Here is a 22,943-nt window from a genome sequence, read left to right on the forward strand (position 1 = left end):
TCTTTTAATTGCATTTAGCTTGAGAAGGAGAAACTGATATTAACAGCTGCTGTGGAAGAAAGCCATGCAAACAAACATATAACTCGCAGTGAGTTCCCATACGCACAAATCCATCATTGGTATAGTGAAAGAAAACACTTCTGTGCTGGAAAAAGAAATGCCGGTACCAAATACATCATGTTTAAAAATAATACATTTTATTTCGATTGTTCCAATTAACTTTTAAAGTTGATTTTATACACCTTATGATGCGAACTACATTTTCGCCTTAAAAATTACAAATGTGGCTTCTCAAATTAGCATTTGTTTGACGGCGGAATGTTGGTAGCGATACTACCGTAGCCACGTGTCCACGAGAGTGGGAAAACTGGTTCCCATTCGAAAATCATTTTGTCGCTTTGTGGAACCATTAAATTATTTTTGAAATTTAAATGGCAGAAGTTCCAGAAAACAAAACCGGAGAAAGTGGATTTTTTGTCAGAAAGTTAGATATTGGATTGATATCACCTCTGACTCTGTACCAGAAAGAAGTCGGCAATGTTAGCTGTGTAGTATGGGACGCGGCGATAGTACTCGCGAAATATTTAGAAGTAGAAAATTCGCGGAATAAGTCGTGGCTTAAAGGTAGTTCAGTTGTAGAACTTGGTGCAGGTCTAGGATGCGTAGGGCTAACTGCTTCATGTCTCGGGTAAGATATTGGAACAATAAGCATGTTTCAAGGGAAAAAAGGTTCTACCGATGCTTGCCCCTACAAACTCAATGGGGTATGATTGTGTCATAGTTAAACAGCTGAGGATATAGAATCTTCAGGGCTTACTAATTTACGGTACGTGTCTTGGTTACTAACTTACGTGTATAGCTGTTTGTATTTCACCTGTTATGTGTATATGGAAGTTATAAGCTTTGTGTGCACAACTTGACACATTCGAAAAAATGCGTCACTCTCGGCCCCCCCCCCCCCCCCTTAGACTGTATGTAATGATATATGTTGCTGTCAACTTTTTATAAACTACTTTTTTTTTTGCCTGTGGCTTGGTCATGCTTTCTACCTGCGTATCATTGGAAAAGTGCCATATTTGGTACCTGTAAATTATATTAACTTTGAACTCTGTGTGTTTTGTTATCCATAATTGTCAACTGTGTTACAATTTAGCATGAATTCATTCCGCAGAATTCTCCATCGTTACTTACAGACCACTGAATCAATATTTTAATTACTTATTTACTTACTGTCGTGGCGTTACAAACCTCACTGTGTTTTCTTCTTCACCATTCTCCTCAATCACAAAATGGTCCAGATATCTTCAGCAGGATTTTATTCTCTGTATAATTATCTATTCACCATACTTATGCCTCGTGTAGTAATAGATGTCTGATTAGTTTCGCATATACCCCTGTTCTGGTTCTTATTGATAAAATTTTGTATGACTGTAGTTTGTTCACTGAATATGATGCTCTCTGGCGCCGCTTTTATTCTCAACTCAATTGCCGGTTTCCCGTCATTTTTGTTGTTTACTCCAACCAAATATGTGGTCATCAATCTGTATGGTTTTTCTGCTTTTTTGTGTTAATTCTTTCTACCATCTTTCCTCGTCATTTACCTCTAATCCAACTTACTTTGCTTTTTGAAATAGCTGTTTTTAACTAGCCAGATAAAGTAATTGAATCGTGCTCCGGACATCATTACTGTCAGTATGAGTCCACTTCATTGTTTTCAATTTGCTGTAAGACAGTGAAACAATGTATCTTAAATTTTATTGAAGTATGGTAAAAGAAACATTTTCTTCCTCCTGTAAACAACAGACTGTTAGCATGTTGCTGAACTTCTTGTCATTTAATGATTTAGTACTAGTCAAAACAAAATGTGGTGGTGGTGGTGGTGGTGGTACTACTACTACTACTACTACTACTACTACTACTACCACCACCACCACCACCACCACCGCCACTGTTACACTATTCTAGTACTGTTAAATTATTATTATTTGTTATTATTCAGGCTGTATAACATATGTTCCAGTGCTCATGTAACTATCACTGACCTTCCTGAGATAATGCCATTAATGAGGCATAATATAGATGTCAACAGACACCTCTGGACACAAAGTGGTGGCAGCGCTACTGCTGAAATTTTGCGTTGGGGTGAGGAAGTCAGTGAGGTCAAGGAAATCAGTTTGTTACTCCTAGCAGATTGTGTTTACTATGAAGAGGTATGTGCACAAATCAATAATTCTAAATGAATTGGTAATATTTTTTAAGACTTGTTCCCTTTCAGCTTAAAAATAGTAATGTCCAAGTAAAATCTTCTATGCTTACATTGAAAAACACTTTTGATATGCACATTTCTGACAGATTTTGTGTAACAACGTCTGACATTGATCTTGAGCTAATTTTCTAATAAGCTGAAAACAAATAATTCTAAAATGTGTTTTAGTATAATTGAGATTTCATTACGTATTTGCACCAAAGCAAGTTGAAATTGTTGGTGGGGTGGTGGTTGTTCTTCGTGTTGTCTTCAATGCAAAAATGCATTTTTATGCAGCTCTCCACTGCTGAGATATGTTAGAAAACGAATATTTGCATACTTTGAAATACACATGGTTTATTACGTACCGGTTCAACAGAAAGCATGTACAACAACATCATACAGAGAAACCACACACAGGTGCATATTACCAACCACTGAACATAAAATACTGACTTTAGTTATTAAAGAACACCAAAGATGTAAAATATATTGACACTCTAACTTATTTAATAACTTGCAGAGTCCAGTCATGTTACATAAATACTGATATCTAATGGTAAAACAGTGGCTTTGTTAGTATATCAGCAAGTTCTTCTTCAGTGTCTACTTTTGAAACTGTGATATCACCAGCACTAACTAGTTCACGAACAAAGAAATTCCTTGTACGAATATGCTTCGTGTCGGTGAAACTTTGGATTCTGGGCAAGCTGGATAGCAGCTTCGTTGTCAACCTGCAGAACTGGTGTTGCCTACAATTTGTCCAATTCTCTCAGAAGCTTCTTGATCCAGACAATTTCCCGAGCAGCTTCACTGGCAGCCACAACCTCAGCTTCAGTTGTGGACATGGCAACATAAGATTGCCTCTGACTAATCCAGGAGACAGGTGCCCCAGAATACAGGCAAAGAAAACCTGACATTGAGCGCCCAGAGCCAAGATCACCACCATGGTCAGCATCACTACAACAGTAAAACCTGCTTCTTAGAATTGTTTTTATATAAAGTCCATAATTTGTTGTGCCTCTCGGGTATCGTAAGATTCTTTTAACTTCCACTACATCACGATCTGTTGGTTTTTCAAGATTTCTTGATACAACACTGACAGCATATGCAATGTCAGGACATGCCCCACATATCAGAAACATCAGTGCTCCAACAGCTTGCCTGTACAGAAATTAAGAGTTGCAAGGTCTTTCTTCTATATCATTGTCCTTTATAATGGGTGTAGTTACAGCCTTGCAGTTCTTCATGTTGAAACACTCTAGTATTTTCTCTGCGTAATGAGTTTGACTTACACGTTCAGTTCCACATTCTTGTTGGCCAATTTCCAGACCTAAGATAAATTATTCACACACTGAAGTAATTTTAGACTCTTCTCTTAAATCACTGACAGTGTCTTCTAGTTCCTGTGTACTGTCATATTTCCAATACAGATACAGTTTGTTTTTTAGTTTGAAAACATAAAAATAGCTGTCTTTAATGACTAAAAATATCAGGACTTTAATTGTTAATTATTTCATAATTACAACAGTAATTTTATTCCTACCATGTGGGTGAAGTTTGTATAATGTACAAATTGTGATGGTACATCAGCTTTTAACCCAACATGTTTCCCTCATTCTGCATATTGGTGAAGCCCAATGTAAACAATGTCAAAACAATAGTTTAAATTAATGCAAATTATTAATTTGCTGCAAAAGAAAATCTTCAGTGTATTCAAATCCAGATAACTAGAGAAGACCAAATCAAAGTAGCGTACTGATATTATACATATGCCTTCTTCAGAAGAGTGGGGATGAGACTGGTAAAAGGATATAGAATCCTAAAGTGTTGTGGTATTACAGGTTGTTCTTCACAAATATTTCTGGATTTACGTCGTCTTTCTCCTAATCACCTAAGCAAAGTGATTTGTCATTGACACTCTGCCTCAAGAGAATTCCTTCAGTCTCTTCAACAAGATGGATTTCCAGTCTCGCATAGTAACTAATGTTCAAGAACACAAATTACACTTATTGGAATATTTTGATAAGATTAAGCAAGAAGATTGTGGGGATGATATTACAGTAAGAGAAGTATTTGCTTTAAGAAATTTTCCTCCTAATTCGGACTTTTTGTTCCTTCTAAATTTTTTTTCTACAAGATTATGAAACCTTTTGATATTTTTTATAACACAGTTTGGGTGCAGAATGCAGATGCCATGACTAGAGGCAATGCATTACATCATTTTGAGTCAGCTGTTTCTGAAATAAGAGAGAACACTGACAGGTACTGAATTCCTGAAGATAACTGTTTTTCTCCTTCAAGAAAACATTCCAAGTATAGCACTGGACCTAATCTGACAGCATATGCCAAAGAAGTGTATGACACTGTGATCAACGAACTCAAAGGAAGATTCAAAAACTCTCATGTCTTTAGTAGCTTTGAAATTATTGATCCAAAAAAGTTTGCGTCTTTCAATGATCATTTCCCATCCACTTTACTCGATACTTTGTCATTAAGTTACACTCTCTTTATTTTCCACGATTAAGTGAAAAATAACTGTCAGTCATTTGTCACAATGATATGTTTAAAGGCATTACTTCAATTTGTGAGCTGGTCACCTTTCTGGTGGAATGTTGCATTGAAGAACTATTCACTGAAGTGCACAAAACATTGCAAATTGTACTAACTACACCTCTTTAAACAGTAGAAGCAGAGTACAGTTTCAGCACTTTAAAAAGAATTAAAAACTTCCTCAGGAATCGTATGGGTCAGGAAAGTATGAACACTCCGGCTGTTCCATTCATATGGAGAAAATTGGTGAAATCTCAAACTTTAACAACAGAGTAATTGATTTGTTTCCCAGTCAGAAGAACTGGCCTGCACAGCTACTGTGTAAGTAACCTGCCAGGATAGTAACCTCCATTAGTTAACATGCTAGTTTGGTAAGATACACATGAAACCACTTCTAGCTGAGGTTTTCCCAAGAGCTTTTGCCCTTGGCCATAAGGCAAAAGCCAGGAGGGGCTCTATATTTGCCCTATGATGCATTCCCAGTTGAGAAGTTACATGCTTCCTCCCACAGTTATATCATTTTGCATTTAACACCACACTTGGACTACAGAAACACAACTAGAATAAGAGTGGACATCAGCAAAATATAAGCTGGCGAACTTCAGATTGAATCCAAACAGCTCCAAACCCTAGAAGTTATTCAATAAAATGTTTCACCACAGCATTGTCCCACACACCTAAAAAAAAAAAGACATGGAAAAACCAGTGAAGGTGGTGGTCTTTAGAATGTGTTTAAGCAGTATGACATACATGAAAATTGCAAATATAATGAACACTTCAGATCAATTTGGTTATAAAGTTTACTAACTTTTTATCTGGTCCCCACCAACAATAGGGGAGAGAGTGTGGCAGATATGATACGCAAGTTGGGATGGAAGTCATTAAAGCAAAGACGTTTTTCGTCGCGGCGAGATCTATTTACAAAATTTCAGTCACCAACTTTCTCTTCCGAATGCGAAAATATTTTGTTGAGCCCAACCTACATAGGTAGGAATGATCATCAAAATAAAGTAAGAGAAATCAGAGCTCGAACGGAAAGGTTTAGGTGTTCGTTTTTCCCGCGCGCTGTTCGGGAGTGGAATGGTAGGGAGATAGTATGATTATGGTTCAATGAACCCTCTGCCAAGCACTTAAATGTGAATTGCAGAGTAATCATGTAGATGTAGATGAACAAAAGTGAGCACCAGCTGCCACTGGTTGCAGCATAGATTGTATATAACATAGCTGCTTTCACACATGGCACTTATTTTAAAGGACAGGAAATGACGGTAATATGATAGTGGCAGAAGGTGGTGGGAGTGTACATGGGACAGATCTTGCACCTGGGTCATACACAACGGAATAACACAAGGGGAGCAGGATTGGAATAGGGATGGACAGGGATATTCTCTAGATTAGGTGAACAGCAGAACACTGCTTTTGATGCCATTGGTAGGATATTCCTCATCTCTGAACAAGGCGAGAGGTAGTGAGAGTCCTGGTGAAGGATGTCTTTGAGCTTTTCAAGGCCAGGGTGATCAGAGGGTGTTGGTCAGAGTGCTGGTTTGACAGGTGTGCTGGTGTAAGATGAGCAGATAGTATGGGAGATCTGTTTATGGATGTCAATAAAGCTGTGGTAAGGTTATAGGTATATTTTGACAATGCCTGCTTACCCCCTGCGGGTTCGGGGGTATGAATAGGCCCGTGGTATTCCCGCCTGTCGTAAGAGGCGACTAAAAGGAGTTTCAACCATTTCGGCCTTCCGTGTGATGGTCCCCCTTGGGGTTTGACCTCCATTTTTCAAAATTCTACAGAAGTACGAGCCTTTTGGGGAAGGACACCTTACGTGGTGTCTCACTGGTCCTCAGTGCACTAAGACCTTGGCACTCAGCATTGTAACGGCGTTGTAACCACACCCGCTATTCCTCAAATTGGGCCTAAATGCCTGATGGGTTGCACAAGTTACGCCCATAGTGTGTCCCCATCTGCACCTACGCTCATGATGGACTTTCCATGGCACCCGAAATCCAGCACGGTAGCCAGCCCGTTGTGGTGGGGTCATCATGTACCCTCTAGGTTGTAGCCCCCTGACAACACAGGGATCGTACTGCCGATACCTGAGCTGCACCCTCCCCACATCGGCCAAGGAGTAGACGCCCGTCTCCTTGGGGCATCAGGACTCCCGGCAACAGTCATCCTGCCAGGTGGCCCTTGCTGAGGCTGGGTGGCGCCCGTGGGGAGAGCCCCTGGTCGGAGTGGGTGGTATCGGGGCGGACATTTCGCAGATGAAACGTCAACATGTATCGGGTCGCTCTGCAGCAGAGTCTTTTAAAAAGAAAGGTACTGTCTCTGGTTCTGGTTCTCCTGCCCCTTCCCCCTTGGCCACTCCCTGGGAGGAAGGACAGGCCCGCCGGCTTGGGGCGAAGTACTTCCCCCGCTATTTAGTCTGTTCTCGGACCGATGGGGGGTCGTTCGCCACCTCCAAGACCATGTTCTTTGTCCAGCACATCGAGGACATCTTCGGGGAAATCGAGGCTCTCAGTAAAACGCGTTTGGGGTCCGTTCTTATAAAGACCACCTCTGCCACTCAGTCGGCGGCGCTCCAGGCGTGCGACTGACTAGGGGACATCCCAGTGTCCATTGTCCCGCATCTGGCACTGAATAGGACGCAGGGGGTTATTTTTCATCGGGACCTCCTGCTGCAATCTTATGAGGAGCTCAGGGCCAACCTGGAGCACCGAGGCGTGCATTTCGTCCGGCGAGTCCAGCACGGCCCCAAAGACCGTCGCATCGACACTGGGGCCTTTATCCTCACCTTCGAGGGGGACGTTCTCCCGGAGAAGGTAAAGGTGATGTGCTACCGGTGCGACGTGCGACCTTACGTCCTGCCTCCTATGGGCTGCTTTCGGTGTTTGCGCTTTGGGCACATGTCGTCACGGTGTGAGGCTAAGCCCCTTTGTGGCGATTGTGGACGTCCTCTTCGTGAGGAACATACATTCACCCCACCACTTCGGTGCGTCAATTGTCCTGGCATCCACTCGCCTAGATCTTTAGACTGCCCCGCGTATCAGATGGAGAAGAAGATCCAAGAATTAAAAACTTTGGATCGCCTCTCTTATTCTGAGGCCAGGAAAAAGTATGACCGCCTCAGTCGTGTCCACTCCTTCCACAGTATCCTCACCCTTATCCTGTCCCCCCTCCACCTCCTCACCCCATCTGGGGTCTATGCCTCCGCCTCCCAAATCCCTACCTTCCAAATCCTCCTCCCTCGTGGCCCCTGCCCCCTCTGCCCCAGGGGCCACCCTTCCTCCTCCTCCCCCTCCGCCGCCTGAGAAGGGATCCTCTTCTCAGGCGTCCATCGGGGAAACGTTCCGGACCCCGGCTTCCGAGGTCCGGCGTTCCAAACGGACCCCGCGTGTGTGGACCTTCTTTGCGTCCAGCCCACCATCCCCATGCCTCATCGGACTTCCCAGAAGGCCTCCAAGAAGAAGTCTTTATCCCCCTCTCCACCCCGGCGCGTTTCGTCTGACGCTCCATCCATGAGTCACTGCTCCCGGCCGTTCTCAGTTTCGCCGGGACGCTCTGCTGCCAGGCGCTCAGCTGGCCTCTCGTCTACGCAACCCGGGAAAGCGGCCACAGCTGGCAACGACTCGATGGAACAGGATCCACCTCCCGCCGGTTGTAGCGTTGTTCCCTCGAAACCTGGCCCTCTGCGGCCGTCGAGGTGACCAGCTCTTCACCCGTTTCGTTCCCCCTTTTTTCTGACTAGCAATGGCTTTGTTACATTGGAACATAAGAGGTATTCGATCTAATCGGGAGGAATTACAACTGCTCCTCCGCCTGCACTGTCCGCTCGTCCTTGGTCTCCAGGAAACCAAGTTGCGCCCAACTGACCGTCTTGCTTTTACCCACTATACCTCGGAGCGGTCTGACCTCACCCCTGTGGCCGGTATTCCAGCTCATGGTGGGGTCATGTTGCTCATTCGGGACGATGTCTATTACCATCCCATCCCATTGACCACCCCACTCCAAGCAATAGCTGTCCGTATTACTCTTTCTGCCTTTACTTTTTCCGTTTGTACCGTCTACACTCCATCGTCATCCGCAGTTAGTCGGGCTGACATGATGCACCTGATTGTTCACCTTCCTCCGCCGTTTTTATTGTTTGGCGACTTCAATGCCCACCATCCCCTTTGGGGCTCTCCTGCATCTTGTCAGAGAGGCTCCCTCTTGGCGGATGTCTTCAACCATCTCAATCTTGTCTGCCTCAATACTGGTGCCCCGACTTTCCTCTCAGACTCTACTCATACCTACTCCCACTTGGACCTCTCGATCTGTTCTACCACTCTTGCCCGTCGGTTCGAGTGGTATGTCCTTTCTGACACCTATTCGAGCGACCCTGTGTCGTTCGTCTCCTGCACCACACCCCATCCCCACGTCCTTCGAGCTGGAACATACTGAAAGCTGACTGCGGACTTTACTCCTCCCTGGCGACCTTTTCGGACCATGATTTTCTCAGTTGTGACAGTCAGGTCGAATACCTCACGGCTGTTATCAATGCTGCCGAACGTTCCATTCCTCGTACTACCTTTTCTTCACGTCGCGTTTCCGTCCCCTGGTGGAATGAGGCTTGTAGAGACACTATCCGTGCTCGACAACGTGCCTTACGCACCTTTCGCCGCCATCCTACGTTGGCGAATTGTATTGGATACAAACGACTCCGAGCGCAATGCTGTAGAGTCATCAAAGACAGCAAAAAAGCTTGTTGGGCCTCTTTCACCAGCTCCTTTAGGAGTTTTACTCCCTCTTCTGTCGTCGGGTGGCCTGCACCGGCTGTCGGGCATTAAGGTCCACTCCTCGGTACCTGGCCTGACTTCAGGTAATGAGGTCCTTGTTGATCCTGTGGATGTCTCCAACGCCTTTGGCCGCTTTTTCGCGGATGTTTCAAGCTCCGCCCATTACCACCCTGCCTTCCTTCCCAGGAAAGAGGCAGAAGAGGCTCGGCGACCATCCTTCCACTCGCTGAATCTGGAACATTATAATGCCCCCTTTACTATGCGGGAACTCGAACGTGCACTTGCACTGTCCCGGTCGTCTGCTCCAGGGCCAGATACCATTCACGTTCAGATGCTGGACCACCTTTCTCCGGCAAGCAAAAGCTTCCTTCTTCGTACCTACAATCGCGTCTGGACCGAAGGTCAAGTCCCCATGCGTTGGCGTGATGGCGTCGTTGTTCCTATACCCAAACCCGGGAAGGATAGACACCTTCCTTCTAGTTACCGCCCCATTTCTCTTACAAGCTGTGTCTGTAAGGTGATGGAGCACATGGTTAATGCTCGGTTAGTTTGGATTCTTGAATCTCAACGGCTACTTACCAATGTTCAATGCGGCTTTCGTCGCCGCCGCTCCGCTGTTGACCACCTTGTGACCTTGTCGACATTCATCATGAACAACTTTTTCCGAAAGCGCCAAACGGTAGCCGTGTTCTTCGATTTGGAGAAGGCTTATGATACCTGTTGGAGAGGAGGTATCCTCCGCACTATGCACAGGTGGGGTCTATGCGGTCGCCTGCCCCTTTTTATTGATTCCTTTTTAACAGATCGAAAGTTTAGGGTACGTGTGGGTTCCGTATTGTCCGACGTCTTCCTCCAGGAGAACGGAGTGCCTCAGGGCTCCGTCTTGAGCGTAGCCCTTTTTGCCATAGCAATCAATCCAATTATGGATTGCATTCCACCTAATGTCTCAGGCTCTCTTTTTGTCGACGACTTTGCGATCTACTGCAGTGCCCAGAGAACATGCCTCCTGGATTGCTGACTTCAGCGTTGTCTAGACAGCCTATACTCATGGAGTGTGGCAAATGGCTTCCGGTTCTCTGAAGAGAAGACGGTTTGCATCAACTTTTGGTGATATAAAGCGTTCCTTCCGCCATCCTTACATCTCGGTCCCGTTGTTCTCCCATTCGTGGAAACAACTAAGTTTCTAGGGCTCACACTGGACAGGAAACTTTGTTGGTCTCCGCACGTCTCTTATTTGGCTGCCCGTTGTACACGTTCCCTTAATGTCCTCAGAGTTCTTAGTGGTTCCTCTTGGAGAGCGGATCGCACTGTCCTGCTTCGCTTGTATCGGTCCATAGTCCGATCAAAGCTGGATTATGGGAGCCTCGTCTGCTCGGCCATCCCTCTTACGCCGTCTCAACTCCATCCACCATTGGGGGTTACGTCTTGCGACCGGAGCATTCTACACTAGTCCCGTCGAGAGTCTTTATGCTGAAGCTGCCGAATTACCATTGACCTACTGGCGCGACGTACTGCTTTGTCGGTATGCCTGCCGGCTGTTGTCAATGCCCAATCACCCCTCTTATCAGTCATTCTTCGCCGATTCTCTCGACCGTCAATATGGGTTGTATGTGTCTGCCCTGCTGGCCCCTGGAGTCCACTTTCGTCGCCTGCTTCGACAATTGGATTTTGCCCTCCCTACCACCTTCAGAGAGGATGAGAGTCCGACACCACCGTGGCTCCAGGCTCCGGTTCATATTTATCTCGACCTCAGCTCGCTCCCGAAGGAGGGTACTCCGGCTGCAGTGTATTGCTCACAGTTTGTCGAACTTCGTGTGCAACTTGCCAGTCACACCTTTATTTACACTGATGGCTCCAAAACTGACAATGGTGTCAGCTGTGCCTTTGTCGTCGGGGCCGGCACCTTTAAATACCGGCTCCTCGACCAGTGTTCCAGCTTTACGGCCGAGCTTTTTGCTCTCCATCAGGCCGTTCAGTATGCCCGCCGCCACTGCCATTCATCGTATGTACTCTGCTCTGATTCACTCAGTGCTCTTCAGAGCCTTGGAGCTCCATATCCGGTCCATCCCTTGGTGCAACGGATCCAGCAGTCCCTCCATTCTTCTGCTGCTGATGGCTCTCCTGTCAGCTTTTTGTGGGTTCCCAGCCGTGTAGGAGTGCCTGGGAATGAGGCTGCTGATGCTGCAGCCAAGGCTGCAGTCCTCCTGCCTCGGCCAGCCTCCCATTGTGTCCCGTCATCTGACATTAGTGGGGTTGTTTGTAGGAGGCTTGTGTCTTTGTGGTGGGATACTTGGTCATCACTTCAAGGAAACAAGCTCCGGGCAGTAAAACCGTTCCCAACTGCTTGGACAACCTCCTCCCGACCATCTCGGCGAGAAGAGGTCCTTCTGACCAGGTTGCGAATTGGGCATTACCGGTTTAGCCACCGCTACGTGCTCTCAGGTGACCCAGCCCCGCAGTGCCCTTGTGGTCATGCATTAACAGTGGGCCATGTTTTATTGTCGTGTCCCCATTTTAGTCAATCTCGTGTTGTCCTGTCTCTGCCATCTACTCTACAGGATATTTTAACTGATGACGCTCGAGCAGCTGCTCATGTTCTTCGTTTCATTACTTTGACTGGATTGTCCAAAGACATCTAACTCCTTCTTTGTAAGAACTTTCTGGTGTCGTCCCCCCCACCCCCCCACCCCCCCACCCCCCCACCCCTGAGTTTTACTAGATTCTATGTGCTCTACCAATTGTAAATGGGCGCTAATGACCTCAGTAGTTGAGCGCCCTTAAACCCCAAACAAAAAAAAAGCCTGCTTTCTACTGCAGGTGCGGCGTTCTTGGTGGGGGAGGGGGGGTGGGCTCTGAGGCAGAGATTTTTTGACATGGAATGGGTGACAGCTTTTGAAGTGGAGATAATGTTGGTGGTTTCTGCTCTTGATATGAATAGATGTAATAATGGAACGATCTGAGAGGTGGAGATCGACATCAACGGCCCATTCAGCTGAAGGACCGAGTGAAGCAATGTTGAGGTTATAGGAGAAAGAGTGTAGATTGTGCGATGAGTCCAGTTTATGAAAATGTCATCAGTGAATGAGGAGACATGGGGTTTTAGGTGTTGATCAGATAGGGAAGATTCCTCCTGGTGGTCCATAAATAAGTTGGTGTAGGATGGTGCCATGAGAGTATCCATTGCAGTACCAATGATTTGTACAAAGATTTGATCTCCAAGGAGTCTATTGGCAGCAGGACAGAAACAGTGGAAAGGTTGTGAATGAAGTGAACAGTGTCTTGAATGTAGGATGGGAGCTTACAGACAATAGTGTGGGAGCACTGTAACTAGCCACAATGGGACAACCAGTAGGGAGACCATTGAAGTTGGAGATTCGTCACTTCTAACATGACTTCACCTTCCTTTCCCAATCCTCTCCCTGGTGAGTCAAACACCACTCCTGTGAACACACAGTTATCTCTAACCTGGCAACCAATCCAGACATTATCATCCTTTCTATGGACAAAGTTTGCACCACTGCGATTCTGATTGTTTGGTTGAGGGTCTCCACCAAACTTCTGACATACATACAAACCTTACAATCATCAGAGAAGTCCAACATTGCCTCCAGGAGCACTCCAAGATCTTAGGTTAATCACAAAACCTGACACCTGAAACCATGTCCCTCCACACACCAGCAAACCCTGCACACCTACCATTTACCTACTCCCCAAACTCAACACACTCAACCCCCACAGGTCTTCCTACTGGCTGTCCTTCCTTGAAACTCTCAAACACATCTTTCACCATTGAATCAACTACTCTCATTGTGCCCTGAGACAAGGGATATCTTACACATTTTACCCAAAGTAGTGTTCTGCTGCCCATTCAACCTACAGAATATCCTTGTCCACCCATATTTCAATGTGAATATGTTTACTTTGTACTAGAAAAAGATGCAGTACTCAAAAGCTAGTAAAAACTGATTTCAGTTATCTCTCTATATAACAGACACCAGTCTGCTATATTGAGTAGTTGCCTTTCCCTTGTTTTACATACTGTTCCACCCTTGAATTTCCATTATTGCTAAACTGATTGTTGGGTGGTACTCTCAACTCTTATCTGCTTCCTTTGGTATTGTAATTATTACATTTTCTTGAAATCTGAGAATATTTCACTTGTCTCATTTTTGCATGCCAGCAGAAGCCAATTTGTCGCGGTTGGTTCTACCAAAGATCTTAATAATTCTGAGAGATCATCTATAGCAGGTATTGTGTTTTGACCTAGGCCTTTCGGTGTTTTGTCAAATTCCTCGTTCACTATCACGTTTCTCATCTCATCTTCATTCCCCACTCCTTCCACCTGTCCCTTCTTTACTGAGTACTAGCTGACCGTCCAAATTAATGTTCAAACAGCTGCTCTTTTTTCCTCAAAAGATTTCTTAATGTTCTTATATGCAACATCTACCTTTCCTATAGTCATGTACCCATATACTGTTTTGCATTTCTCCTCTAGCCATTCTTACTTTGCCATTTTGCACCTTTTGTCTGTTTCAGTTTTTAGAGGTCTGTTTTTCCTTTTTCTTGCTTTGTTTTATATTTTGTTTCACCAGTTGCATTTAATATGGTGTTTGTTATCCAGTGACAGACTGATGTGTAGTGTAGCCGGAGGTCCGCATTAGATACAAAGGTGACAGTTCTGTTGAGAGTTAGAGCCAATGGATGGGAATGTGAAGTAAAGGTTGTGGTAATGCATTGATCTGTAATGTAGCCTCATGTCTACTTTTGCACCATATTTAACTCACTTTTTGGTAGAAATACAATTGCAGTGTAAATTATGTATGAGTGTTTTGGTGCTTTTTATATATAAATATAGTACATAATCTACAAAAAATAAGACAGAGGTCCACTATACAATTTTTACCAGAAATCCTATTGAGCATTATGTTTTTACCTAGTTGTTGCTCTGCTCCCTTCATTATTTCATCTTTCAAAGCTATCCATTCATCTTCTGTTGTCTTATTGTCCCGTGGAATATCACATTATCGTAGGCACCTCCAGTGCCGGGTGGGAGGATCTGCATGCCTCAGTGACGCAGAGGACTTTGGTGGTAGCGTAGCTACTGGCTGGGTTACACAATTTGGACATGCCTCAGTGAAAGGGGCTGACAATGAGTATCACACACACACACACACACACACACACACACACACACACACACACACACACCTCAGCCTCAAGATTTGCTATGGTGTGATAGGGTGAATGGCTATTCAGGTAAAACATTCTGTAGTGGGCAGCATCTGAGGCGGCACTTGTCACTCCCAGTTGTATAAAGCTTGCTCAGACATGCGGGACTCTGTGTGGGTTGACATTTGTTTCTCTACTGGCTTGGGGGATGCTTGTGGAGTGACTAAAGTTCACATCTACGCCATACAGGACGGGCGTATGGTGGTGTCTTGTTTCCAGTTTAATTGGTCTGTTTTATGATCTGTGAAAAGGATTATAGGATTCAAAACTTGTGTGTGAAGTAAAGTGCCGAGATCTTTGCTTACAAAACTCAGATCAAGGTTGTAACACTTTCTCCATTGTCCGCTATTAAAGGATGGTAGTTGCTTGGGGTCATGGGTGAAAAACATATGGTTATCCTCTGCCCATTGCTCAAGTAAGTTGCCATGTTCTTTAGCTTCACTATAGCCTCACTGTGCACTGTGCCAATTAAGGTCCCCTAAAATGACCCTGTGCTTACTATTTTCTGTGTTTGTGACACAAGAGGAATATTAGTGCTAAAAAGATTGTGTGGGGGTTTGTGTACAGAGATTATTTCGGCCTTGTCTATTTCCCCAACTATTGGTTCAGTGTTAACTGTGATGAATGGTACGACTTCCTGATAGTTTCAGACCTTCTCTTATAAAAAAAGCACTTCCTCGCTTCTCATGTAATCTCTCATTTACCAGCCACATATGTGGCTGTCCTTGAGGCATTTCCAGGTTCGTCAGAGGATAATTTATAGGGACTCCTATGGGTCTCCTGTAGATAAAGGATGTTGCAACTCTTAGTTCTGCAGATTTCTATGATTAAATCTTGTTCGGTGATTGGAATTGCTCCTTCAGTGTTGAGCGAAATAATTATTGTAGGCTGTAAAGAGAGCTAATTTGCTTTTACGGTATGTAGATCCAATGTAGCTCGTATGACATCATGATTGGCGGAATGATACCAGATTCAGATCAGACTCGATGGGAATCATGATTAGGAACACTTCTACTATGACCCCCTACTCTTTTCATAATTGGTGGAGAATTATTGCTTTTTGGGACTGGTCCTTGATGCCCAGCTGATGTGGCTTCCCATCTTTGCCAACTTAAGCAAAGATGATGGCCACACCTTAATACATTTCAGGGCCTCAGTAACACTAGCTGGGGTGCAGACCTCACTATCGTTCTGCAGCTTTCCAAAACCCTGATCCTGTCATGTCTTGATTGTGGGAGCCTGGTCTGTGGTTTGGCCTCGCCCTCAGCATCACAGTCACTGGACCCGATACATCACTGTGCGATCCGACTTTGAGAAGGAGCATTTTGAACTAGCCCTGCGAGCATCCTGCTTGTGGAGGGTAGGGTCCCTCCACTAAGGATAAATTGTCAACAACGGCTACTCAATTATGCTATACATGTTCGCAACTCCCCTTAGCATCCAAACCACCATCTCCTTTTTCCTTGTAGGGAGGTTCACCTCCCTCAACAGAGGTCCAGAACAGGGGTCTCAATTTCAGTTTGATAAGTGTCTGTGCTCTGAACTCATACACTGACCTCAGATCTGTCTCGATTTATCCTTTGGACCGAAAGTTTTGTGGACAGCCAGGTACAGGTGGCAGTTGACTCCATGGTGTTTTGCCACCTGTACCTGGCTGTCCTTGAGGCATTTCCAGGTTCGTCAGAGGATACACTGATGCCTCAAAGTACAATGCACAAAACGATATTGCATATGCACATGCAAGGTGCAGTGAACTACGCTCCTGGCTGCATGGATGCAGTGTCTTCACTGGTGAGTGGTAGCCTTCAAACAATCTCTTAGCCATGCTCGTTCTTGCACTGACAATATGCTTCTAATCTGAAGTGACTCCCTGAGCAGCCTTCAGGTTATAGACCAGTGCTACCCTCATCACCCATTAGTCATGACTATCTGGGATCTTCTGACCTCTGTCAACCTGGATGGCCAGTCATCATTTCTCTGACCCCTGGAAGTGTTGGGATTCCAGGAAGTGAACATGCTGACAGCTTGGCAAAGTTGGCGATTTTGGAAAGGAGGGTCCCAGAACTGAATCTTCAGTTGGCTTTACATCACCAGTTGTTGGATTTCCGAAACTCAGAATGGTTTGCCTGGACTCTCCAAACAAACCGAGGACAATAAAGGAGATGACGACCATATGTGACAGTCTTCCCTTTGCACTTCTCACAGGGAATCCACTATCCTTTGTTGGCCACGCATTGGCCACACTTGGCTGACCCACAGTCACATTCTCTGACTTCAGGACTCACCTTACTGCCGATGTAGTGCCCACCTGACAGTGGCCCAAATTTGGGTGCTTTGTGGGAATATCTTATACTTCCTGACCCACTACCTCTGGTGCTAGCGGATGACGCCAGAGTGAAAGATCTGGTTTTATACAATATTGCAGTGCTGGTGTTATCCCGATAACAAAGCACTGTGGTGACCACAGCCATTACTAAATACATCAGATGAATTCGCAATTGTGAACAATGACTGCTGTCAGCTGTAGAATGGAATGACAATGAAAATTTCTGGCTGACCAGGACACGAACCCGGATTTCCCACTTATCGTGAACAGTCACCTTTCCATTTGGTTATCCACGCACGACTCGCGGTCAGATCCAGGGTTGACGACATATGGAAGCTTGGGTCTGACCGTGAGTCATCCACGGATAGCCAAATGGTAAGGCAACCGCTTGCGATAAGTGGGAAATCCGGGTTCGTGTTCTGGTCCGGCATGAATTTTCATTGTCGTCATTCCATTCTACAGTTGATGGTACTCATTGTTTGTAACTACGAATTCATGTGATGTGGTTTTATGTTTCACCCCTTAAGGTGGTTTGTGCTCATCTCTGTGAGGTGGGGCACTTTGGCCTCATTGACTGCATGATGTGTTGGAGCAGTAACCCTTGCCTGCTCTGGCCCAGTGGTCTGATGATGGCAGCCCTTGCTCACAGTCTGGCCTGGCCCCTTCCTTACCCACTTCTTTACTCTCCATGTTCTTTTATGTTTGCCATTTTTAATGTTTTATCTTTTCTAAACTTTTATCGTCTTGGCTGTGTTGCTCGTTTCTTTGGGGTAATGTACAGTAAGGTTGTGTTGGTGGGAACAGAGGGTCCTCACACACCGCATACCATGCTCCAGGGACCTCCAACTAATTCTGGGCAGAGTGACCCACACACCTTATGCCCTCTAACTTCCCTCGTACTTCTCCGTGATTTTGTATCTGTATTGTTCTATCTTGCTTACAATCGGGTTTCTCAGGATTTGCTTTTTGTATCCTTCTGAGGGTTATTCCTGGTTCGATACATATAAGATGAAGGGATAGATGACCTCGCAGTTTGGTCCCTGTAACTCCGACAACCAGCCAACCAACCAACCAACCAGCGTGTCATAACTACTCACTTGATTAATGGATCTGACATTCCATTTGTTCTTTGTGACGACAATATTCTCTTGAGTAATTCCCAGCCAGAGAACATTTGGAATATTTTGGCAGGATAATACCATTGTGATTGAACCATTCAAGAGAACTCCATTTTTTGGGGAAATATAACAGTTGTTTCCACATTCTTTCTGCTGTGCTGCAGTACCAACTCAGGAGGAGAGCATGTTGAGTAACATTTCAAGATCAGAGCAGTCAACCATTCAGACAATTGCATTTCCATCTACTGAAAAGGCTTCTGCTCCTCTTCAGGAACCATTTGTTATGTCACATTTCTGTAGGCAACAAAAACTTGCACATGCTTTCCTCACCATTGCACCTACTAGCCAACTGTTGTCTGGAAAGAATCTACTGACTCAGTCATAAGAGTTAAAAACATCTTTAACTTATGACCACATGCCCCTTCCCCTGCTATCACCCAACAGCTACAGCAATGCCACTAAGTGGATCTGCTCGTATTCTGCATTTGTTCATTTCAAGACACAGGTCTTGATATGTTTGGTTGTCTCCATGAATAGTCAGTGTAATAGTCATAAATGAGCTTTGTCCTCAACTATGTAAACAAATGCTTTCTAAAGAGATATAACGCTCTGAAAGTGTGTGATACAAATCTGATTATTGCCTTTAACCCTAGTAATATGGGGGGGGGGTGGGGGGTATACTTTATGCACATCTTTTGAAAATAGTGTAATCTAGTCAGTTACTTTACATTTTAAAATTCTGAAAAAATATTTTTTGTTTAATGAGCCCTTTTAGCTAATTCCTTGTATATTTCAATTTTTTCATTTAAAGTTAATCCAAATGTGTCTCAGTAGTAGATGACACTTACCCTATGAATGTCATATTCAGTATTTCCAGATTCAGTGCCTTACACACATCAGTATCTCTTTTGTAAAGTATGTTGAGAGTAGAAATTAACAACATTGAACCAATTTTGCATTTTTTAATTTTTTTGTGATGGTCATAAAGGCAGTTGTACACGTTATTGAAAGTGCATTGAAATTGCCGAGAATATGCTAAAAGTTATTTTCAGATTCTGGACACTACTTGCACATCAGCACCTCTTTAAAATATACATTGATAATAGGATTCAACAACAATTAACAGTTAAAGTAATACTCTCCCCCTCCCTCCCCCCCCCCCCCCCCCCCCAGTAATGCATATTATGGAATCATGCCTTGGTATTGCTAGGGTGAATTCTATTATAAATTATAATAATTTTTGAATATGTCATGTTACTGTAAATGATACTGGGTTACTTCAGAAATTCCCTTTAACTACTGAATAATATTAAAAGGCAAATAATGCAGTATATTCAGAAAGTATTATGATTTAGAGTATGAACTTGCTGAGGTTCCCATTACTGCGGAAATTTCAATATTGTAAAGGTATTTTGATTTCAACCTTTCTTTTTAGCCAAAGATGTAAATATTACAAGAAATAGAAAATTTATTTGCCTTCAGAGATTTAAAGCTACTCTTGACCTAAAATAAATCCCATGCAAACCCAATAGACTTCTTACTGGCTGGTTCCACAAAAAGGTAAGAATTGATTACAGGAACAGTTTTACTGCATCATCGACCTTTTAGACTTGTGACTAAGAATACAAATAAAGCATAACTGTTGAGATAAGAACCTTACTGTCAAATGTATTTTTAGGATAATGTAAATAATAGCTAACATTTCATATGAAAACTGAGAAATTGTGCTTCTGGAAATGCAACAAGCTTACTACATTGGTAGTAATTGTGTCTCCAGATACATTATGTAATATAGAAATCTCAAGCATTTTGATGCGTATTTTGAACATTATATACTGCTCACAAATTATCAAAAACACTATGGAAGCTATATTGTAACTGTCATCAGTTGTGTTATTAACATTCCCGTAAAACTCATTCACAGATACATGTCTTTCTAACAGAAATCGTGTATTTTTGGTTGAATAAATGGAAATGGATTAACAGTACACTTTTGTTTTTCAGTCGGTAGAACCACTATTTGAAACGATCAATGCACTAGCAGGACATGAAACTGAAATTATTATTTGTCAAGAGTTAAGAAGTTCTGAGCTTCAGATTCAGCTATGGAAGAAATTTATGCAGTTACTAGAAGAAAAGTTTCAGATGGTGCATATCAAAGAGTCAGAACAGCATCCAGAGTTTCACAGTTTCGATATATGTATTCTCAGAGGAAAGAGAAAATCTGTCTCACAATAGGTACTGAGAAAGTATTCTAAATAGAAATACCTCTGTCTTTCAATTTAAATGTCTCACAGTGTAATTTGGATTGTAGGAATATAAGAAGTCTTGCTACAGTCAATGTCATTGTATCAGGTAACTTGTTTAATGTATTTGTGGTGTTCTCTTTCAATAAAAAACCTCACTCTGTAGTTTTGAAGAAAAAATAATTCCTCATACCACAACTGGTGGCATTAATTAATATTTGGTGACATTGTCTTTGAGTTCATTGTGCTATGCACTTATATTCATTGTTGTCATTAACTCAGTCAAAATGTTGTGTAATACTGTAGGGTGGGGGATATAAGCTTATGCTATTAGGAAACTATGTAGTCTGTCAGATCTTATTTTAGATCAGTAGTAATCAAGGATTATTGCTAAATTGCAATACAAGTGGACATTTGTTATAACTGCTTATTTCAGATGATGATACAGTGTAGCTTAAAGGCAGTAAATACTACCATAACCATGCTTTTCTTGAGGATTTTTGGAAAGAATACACTAGCATGAATGAAGGACACACTGGAATAAAGAAATCAACTATCCATCCCTGATATTAAGACCACTATGTCACAGCCTACAAAACCATATAACCTTACAGTTGTCCATTTTAAAGATTTTTACCTATGTTTGAAGTAGTAAAATTATCCACATTTGTACTTGATTATGTGACTGATTTTGGAATTGCAAAACATTTTCAGATGTTGACTGTTGCATCAGGAAACATCCATATTCCTTACAATCTCATTTATGTTTAAATTTAAAATTAAGATGATACGATTTTGTGTGTGTGTGTGTGTGTGTGTGTGTGTGTGTGTGTGTGTGTGTGTGTCTTTCCAACAGGAGATGAAGGTCTTGTTGGCCAAAAGCTCAATTTCTGACAGTCCTTTTGTTGTGCATATCTGTCTCAGCATCTTCGCTCTATGGTGTTGTTAAATGCGCTTTAAGCTTTTTATTTATTTTGGGTGAAACAGTATTACAGCCTGGCCTTATCCAATGTTTACAGTGCTTGGTGAATTTAGTTAGTGTACAAGCTCATATAATTATGACTTACAGTGTTTACATAACATAGAAGGTGTTACATCCGGCAGAAGTAAAGATTGTTGTCAGTGCCAAAATAAAGGAATTGTATACCGTGTATATGCAAATGGCATTAAAGGTTTAGGTGGTGTCATATCTGCATGGTATTTGAGACATCAAGCAGCATCTAAAAACAGCACAATGCTTGATACCATGTATGCACGGCTTGAGGTTGACGCTTGCAGGAGATCTGTGACACTGTAATGTTGGAACAATTATCTCATAAAATGCAGAGCAGCTCCAAAAGGCCAATTGTGTATGTTTCAAAAATATTATTGGCATCATAACTATGGGATTCCCATATTGAGAAAGAGGCTTCAGAGATAATTTACAGTGTGAAGAAGTTTAATATATATTTTTGACAGCTAGTTTCACCTATTAACCCTTTGACTTGCTGTGAGCAAGTTAACGCATCATGCTACACTGCTCCCCGGGTGCTGTGCATCCATTTGAGTGTGGTCTCTGGGTTTTCCTTAAGCTGGTGTGTATGTGCCACATTCTGCCGGCACTCTGACAGGATTAAGTGCACCGAGTCTAGAGTGCCTGCGTCATCTAGATTGAGTGCTGAATTTGTATACTGTTCTTCCAGAGTGTTTGAGTTCCAGCTGCATAGTTAGTGTGCATCTACACTTATTGCAGATTTTGATCTTGCGTGGTGCATTTTGTCAGTATTAATTTAATAGTTCTGTTCTACAAGAGAATGTCACATCACCAACATTTCACAGACAGGGAGATCCTGGAGATACTCCCTAGGAGTGACAGGGAGTATAAATTCTTCAATGGCCAAAGCAGTGATGAGTCTTCAGTGGGATCTAGAAGTAAGTCTTCAGCCTTGTACATCAGCCGGTACAGCACATTAGTTTGGTGTTTCTATGAGATGTGCAGTCAGCAGATATTCAGAATCTGGAGAATTAGAAAATAGTAACGAACCACTTTTGAAAAGTGCGCCTTAGTTCCACTTTAGATTGGAAACAGATTTCCATCCATTACAGCCTGTATTTAATGAGTCCTCTTCCAGCACAAATGTCAGCTGCTTAATGGCTCAAGCATTCTGTCAGTTTTCATAATATACTCATCAAAAGATCTGTTTCATTTTATAGCAGATAAAACGAATCAATTTTATGTAATGCACAAAGGCAAATAATCAGGAATCTGTGCTTTCACAACTGTCAAAGTGGAAAGATACTTGATTTGAGAAACTTTGTTTTGTTGCTGTTTGTCTGCTAAGGGCTCAAGTTAAAAAACTGAAGTGATTACTGGTCTGGAGATATAGCTTAAAACACTCCAGTTTCCAGAAAAATTATATCGCAGACCATTTTATTTAACTTTTGAGAATGCTGCACTTCAGTGGTAAGTCT

The 22,943-nt window shown here is 43.2% G+C and overlaps 1 protein-coding gene across 1 annotated transcript; it reads left to right on the forward strand.

The window, feature by feature from the left end:
- The first annotated feature begins 337 nt into the window (after positions 1-337).
- On the forward strand, positions 338-20,657 carry LOC124548731 (protein N-lysine methyltransferase METTL21D-like). Its single transcript, XM_047125189.1, has 3 exons — positions 338-688; positions 2,021-2,210; positions 20,251-20,657. The coding sequence occupies exons 1-3, from the start codon at positions 432-434 to the stop codon at positions 20,482-20,484; spliced, it is 681 nt and encodes a 226-aa protein (XP_046981145.1). The 5' UTR covers positions 338-431; the 3' UTR covers positions 20,485-20,657.
- Positions 20,658-22,943: the final 2,286 nt, after the last annotated feature.

Source organism: Schistocerca americana, chromosome 1, assembly GCF_021461395.2.
Source record: "Schistocerca americana isolate TAMUIC-IGC-003095 chromosome 1, iqSchAmer2.1, whole genome shotgun sequence".
NCBI classification, from domain to species: Eukaryota; Metazoa; Arthropoda; class Insecta; order Orthoptera; family Acrididae; genus Schistocerca; species Schistocerca americana.

Coding starts and splice junctions, on each gene's coding strand:
- LOC124548731 (XM_047125189.1), top strand. CDS start 432: ATGGCAGAAGTTCCAGAAAACAAAACCGGAGAAAGTGGATTTTTTGTC. Junction 689..2,020: donor CTAACTGCTTCATGTCTCGG/GTAAGATATTGG, acceptor CATATGTTCCAG/TGCTCATGTAACTATCACTG. Junction 2,211..20,250: donor ATTGTGTTTACTATGAAGAG/GTATGTGCACAA, acceptor TTTGTTTTTCAG/TCGGTAGAACCACTATTTGA.